Below are 5,550 nucleotides of genomic sequence, written 5' to 3'. Positions count from 1 at the left end.
CATGGCGATGGAGCACCGCCACTCAAACACAGCGCTGTTGAGCCGAACGACTGCTTGATATGCTTGAAGAATTGAACTTTTTCCTCGCGCGGGAACTCGTCTGCACTTGCGCTTCCTAGAACTTCCAGTGCTTGAACGACAGCATCGTTGTACTCGTTAATCACAGTCTTGGTGCCGGATTTGCATTCAAGATGTAGACTTGGCGAGTCCACACCCAACTCGTTCCGCATAACACAAGCTGCCATCATGTACCGTAGCTCTCGGATGTTGGGCTTGTCTTCGTTCAAAACGCGTTGTAGAGCAGTCAAGTTTGTTCGTAGCTGGACAAAGTCACAGTACTCTAAATCTTCGTCAGATATCGTTGTCTTCCAGTCGTCTTTGCCTTCCAATGTATCCAAATATTCAGCCATCTCCGCCCATACTGCGTGAGTCGGTGCAGTCCTCATAAGCTGTCGCAGAGCTGCAGCCTGTCGGTTGCGTACACCAAAGATACTTGCATACCCACGTTTTACGACGACCAGTACGATTTTGATGAGTTTAACGGTGAAATAGCACGACATGGAGAAGAAAATGCGAGCCAACTGGTACAGTGCGATACCCCACTGCAGCGAAACTCTCGCCTGCAGATACAGGAACCAGCCGATGACTTTGTACTTGTGGATAAGCACCAAACACGCGATTGTCAATGTGAGTGCTGCAGTGACCTGTGGGCTGTTGTACATGGCCTGCAAGATCGATACAAACGAGCTGGAGGCTTTGATGTCGAGCGCCTGCATGGCCTTCCATCCATCAGTAAGTACGATAGAGGCATTCCCTGTTGTCCACACTGCACGTGTGTGGATTTGAGCAGCAAAGCGTGGGGTCTCTACCATTGCTAGTGCAGCCATGGGTACGAGGTAGTAGCTAGCAATGGCCACGACCATTACGGCGCTGGTGAAGTTCGCAACGAACTGAGCGATGCGCTCCGAGTCCTTCCATGTGGTATTGGGTTGCAGTACCAGTGAAATCTGTCGCTTGCTATCAGTGCGCGTCAGCTCTAGCTTCAATTGTGGTTCTGCTGCCACTGACGTTGAGGAGATTGGGGGTGTCACGGTGGCCATTGTTGTCTGAGACGGAGCAAAAAGTTGGACGGTGGTGGGAGCTCTTCGTTTGTAGCGTGTAGAGTGGTAATTGAACTAGTTTGGCGTTCAAGGGAGAGCTAATATTGGCAACTTGCCTTGTGCAATGGCGACCTGCTTGCAGCGGGTAGATGAGAAGTGAGTGCGATGTATGTCACTTTTGTGCACGCATTTCTCAGATTTCATCAGATGTAAACTGAAGGGGATAGCTTTCAACCAATTGAGCTTTTTTACACTGATATTTCAGCCATTGATAGAAGAGAGCTACTACTATTGGATGAAACTCGGACTGAAACAATGATGCTGCGACGTCGACCAATTTGGACCAAAGTTGCGCCAGTTGAATCTTGCCCTGCTTGCTGCCGATGGCGATACCCAGCTGTACGTGTTTTAAAAAGTTTAAAATGCATGTACTGTAGTACATAGCTGTTGATGGAGGACATTCTTGTAAATACGTATTAATACTTCTACGTCTTAACGCGATGGGCAGCACCTTGAATTCGACAGTCTCATAATTTTTAGACGGGGAATGTTCTACTGCGAGTCGCTACAGCACGAGACCGATATGTCATTGCACTTGCGATGAACAGCATTTTTAAATGTGCTGTTGGGTCGGACATTTTGCAACACAATTTAAGCGTTCTCAGATCTGATGATGTCCATCAGCCAATCATCGTGCTGTAGTGGCAGAGGCCTTCACGCTACGAATTGGCATGAACTTGCGCTATCGAGCGCCGCATCAGTGAGCTGCCTCTGAGTACGCAACCCGATCAAGATCATGGTGTGTCCCGCATCCGACGACTGCAAGCCCGCGCCACCAGTGCAGGTGATGGAATCTCCGGTGGCTTTGAAGGTGAAGACGATCAGGACCAAGAAACCCAATGAGGTGATGCTTGGTATCTGCGGCGGAGTGGGTCCGGCTGCGGGATTGTTGCTGCACCAGCTCATACTGCAGAACACCGACAGTGCTGGAGAGGACCAAGGTTTTCTGAATGTTTGCCACTTCTCGCGTTCCGAAGATATGACGGACCGTACCGAGTACCTCGTTTACGCCGCGAGCGTCGGCGCTGATGCAACTGATTCCGACTCGGATAGCGGGTCTACAGACGAAGATATATCTTACGACTCAGCGAAGGAGGTGGAGAACCCAGCATGTGGCATGGCCCGTACGTTCTCCATGATGCATGCTGCAGCCACTGCGGGACGTGCTCGACTTGTGGTAGGTGTGCCGTGCAATACGTTTCATGCTCAACCAATCTGGAACGAGTTCATACGGCGAACAGGTCATGCGAGCTACGTACATCACGTGCACATGTTGGAAGAGACGGTGGCGTTCATCGCAAACAAGCTGCCATCATGTAAACGCGTAGGACTGATGTCTACTACAGGAACACGAAACTCACGCGTGTACCATGATTTAATGGAGCCGCGTGGGTACACTGTGGTGGAAGTGTATGCCGGAGTGATGCAGCAGGAGCTTCACGAATCGATTTATATCCGCGAGTGGGGAGTGAAGAGTACGGCACCTTCAGTGTCATCGCGTTCGGAGGCAAATTTCCATCGCTATGCGCTGCATCTACGCGAGCAGGGAGCTGAAGTTATAATCTTAGGCTGTACCGAGATCCCATTTGTATTTGCTGGCAAGACGCATGTAACTGGCTGCCTCCTCATTGATCCGATGATGGCACTGGCTCGTGCCATGATTCGCGAGGCTGATCCAGCGAGGTTGAAACCGGTAGATGGCAGCTGTACCTCTTCAGGTACAAATTCTGTGAAGCCACAAATCTCGACCATGACAGCTTCGCTGACGCCTCGCGCGCATTCGCTAACTTTCACCCATACGTAGAGTAATAGATTTAAAGCAATGTCAACCTTTATTTTGAGTCGCAACATATCTCAATTCTGCATTTACATCAACGACGAGAGCTGGTTCAAGAAGTCCGTCGCCTTCTCAGATGCTGCAGAATCAGGCATAGTGCTCGTATATGTAGCGCTTTCAGTCGATCCGGCTACTTCTTCGCGTTGTTTGCGAAGACGCTCCAGACGCAACTGCTCCCTCGTCTTCTTGTCCACCACACCGGATAAAGAAGGGTGCGCCAATGACTGCGCAAGAGTCGCTCTCTCGTGCACTTCCTTTAAATGGCGTTTCTCCGTACTTTTTAAGCGCTTCTCCCACTGCGAAACCACAAAGCTTCCTTCTTCTCTTGTGTTGTCTTCAGCTCCACCACGGTGTTGCTTCTCAGATGTCTCCATTTTAAACTGCTGTTGCGTTCCCAAGAACGCTGCGTACTCCTCGCTGCCCGTCGCGACATTCCTTGTGCGTCCGAACTCGTCCATGATTTCCACCATAGTCTTCTTATCCTTAACACTCATCTCTTCGCTCAACTTCTTCTTGGCTTCAAAGTTAACCAGACATTCCCCTTTCATAAAGTCTCGGTTTCCTCCATTGGCCATCTCCTCGTACAGCTTTGTCTTCTTTCGAAGCATCTCCGCTGACTTCTTGCTCCATGCTTCGTCGTCGCCTTCGTCTGGAGCTTCTTGCGTTTTTTTCGCCTCATCGCGCTGATTGCGAGCGTCCACGCCTCTGTTACGATAATTTTTACCTACACGGTTCTCGTCAGACCGCTTACGCCGCTTGCTGCCGCCTCGCAAATGCGCGTATTTTCCTAAACGGCGACACGAGCTCTCTTCGTCGTTTTCTGCTGTTAAGGCATCTTGCAGCCGGCGTTTTCGCTCTTGGTCCTTCTGGAACACAACGGCCTTCAAGTCCACAAGAGACTTGGCGTCGACCTTGATCTCCTTGGCCTTGGACGGCACGAGTGCCGACTCCGTCAGGAACCCGAGCGACATGTTCAACACAGTTCTGGGTTTTGGCAGCTTATTCTATAATAAATAAATATTAGATAACATTTAGGTTTTTGAGTCCATGAACCCTTTTACAGCGCTATTCTGTATTCTACAGAATAAGAATTATGACAGGACATAATTTCCAGCAAGCTTGTAATCGTCGCAATTCCTCGCATGCTTGTGTTTGTAAAGGGTAGAGATGGGTGGTTCGATCTTGAAGGATCTACGAAGGGAAGATAGCCGGGGATAATTCGAATTGAATAGAAAAGACAGTATAAGATGACTGGAGGTTTTAAAAATTCAGTTTCTTGCTATTTTCGGCAGTTGTTGGTGACCACAGATTTCAGATTTATTCGAGAATGAACGCTCCCAACGAGAAACCGTTCAAGCAGTTATGGCGCGAGCTATCCAAGGCAGGATGGAAAGCGAGGAAGCCTAAAGGACTGAGTGCGGACTTCACGTACGTGATGCCCAGTGTGACTGGCCGCTTGGATGCAGAGAAGCGCGGAGTTAAATACTTCGTTGGTACGTTCTGCAGACAGCTCGGTATATATACTCACAGTACTGACAGATATGTGCAGGCGAACAAGAACTCATGACATCTGGACGTCGTCAGGGGTTGCTGGAGTATTGAGGGTTGCTGGTCTTGGTACTGTGTACCAGTTGTACCCATTAACCGGTCAACCTGAACCGGTCCAATACGATCCCGCTGTGATTATGGTACGTTGTTTATGCCATCCATGATTGGACGAGTAGAATGATTGGACGAGTACAGAATGATTGGATGAGTAGAATGATTGGATGACCTAGGTAGTGAGGACAGTGTAAGACCCGATAAATCAATCACTTTCGAATCTTCCTTCTTCCGCTCAAGTGCCTTCACTCCGGTCTCCGCACCAAGTGCAGAAGTCACTCCGTTCAGTCCCAAGCTTCGTTTCAACACCTCTACACCTTTAACAGGTTATGAGCCCAAGCACCATGTCCTCTGCCCATGACGCCTCGACTAAGGTCACCATCGACAAGTTCAACGGTGACAACTACGCGACGTGGAACCGCTACATGCGTGGCGTGTTTCTGACCAAGTCGGTATGGCACGTAGTGAACCGGGAAACGACGCCGAGCTTCACGGACATCCGGACCAAGGACGACTACGTCAAGGCGAGCAACATTGCGTTCGGACTGATGTTGCTCCACATGAACGCGGACTACCATCACGTGGTTGATGACTGCGAGGAAGCATGGGGCGCGTGGACGCGCTTGAAGACGCTGTATGGTGGGTCGCAGAAGGCTGGTCGCATCTACCTGAAGCGCCAACTCTTCAGCATGGAGATGTCGGAAGGCGGCAATGTCTTGCATCATTGCAACGAGGTCCTCAACATCAGCGCCAAGCTCAGCAGCATCGGCGCCAAGATGGAGGACGAGGACGTGGCGATCTGCTTACTGCGAAGTCTCCCCAAGAGCTACGAGAACGTCGTGCTCAATCTGGAGATGAGCAACGCAGAGCTGCGGTCGCAAGACGTTGTGAAAGTGCTCACAAACGAGCACATCAAGCGACAAGGTGAGAAGACGGCGACGGTGAAAACTG

The 5,550-nt window shown here is 50.2% G+C and overlaps 3 protein-coding genes across 3 annotated transcripts; 1 reads left to right on the top strand and 2 right to left on the bottom strand.

Annotated features, from left to right (window-relative positions):
• Positions 1-244: 244 nt before the first annotated feature.
• Positions 245-1,100, bottom strand: PITG_21995 (uncharacterized protein; the record flags this gene model as incomplete). Its single annotated transcript, XM_002999285.1, has 2 exons — positions 245-259; positions 327-1,100. 2 exons carry the CDS (start codon positions 1,098-1,100, stop codon positions 245-247), a joined length of 789 nt encoding a protein of 262 aa, XP_002999331.1.
• An 847-nt stretch (positions 1,101-1,947) lies between these two features.
• Positions 1,948-2,848, top strand: PITG_21994 (uncharacterized protein; the record flags this gene model as incomplete). Its single annotated transcript, XM_002999284.1, has 2 exons — positions 1,948-2,748; positions 2,840-2,848. 2 exons carry the CDS (start codon positions 1,948-1,950, stop codon positions 2,846-2,848), a joined length of 810 nt encoding a protein of 269 aa, XP_002999330.1.
• Positions 2,849-3,026: 178 nt separating this feature from the next.
• On the bottom strand, positions 3,027-3,993 carry PITG_21993 (uncharacterized protein; the record flags this gene model as incomplete). The annotated part of the gene is made up of 1 exon (XM_002999283.1): positions 3,027-3,993. The coding sequence occupies one exon, from the start codon at positions 3,966-3,968 to the stop codon at positions 3,027-3,029; it is 942 nt and encodes a 313-aa protein (XP_002999329.1).
• Between the last annotated feature and the right edge of the window lie 1,557 nt (positions 3,994-5,550).

This window comes from Phytophthora infestans, genomic scaffold, assembly GCF_000142945.1.
Source record: "Phytophthora infestans T30-4 supercont1.809 genomic scaffold, whole genome shotgun sequence".
NCBI classification, from domain to species: domain Eukaryota; phylum Oomycota; class Peronosporomycetes; order Peronosporales; family Peronosporaceae; genus Phytophthora; species Phytophthora infestans.
Note: the sequence above shows the minus strand (reverse complement) of the source record. Positions and strands in the feature narration are given on the sequence as shown.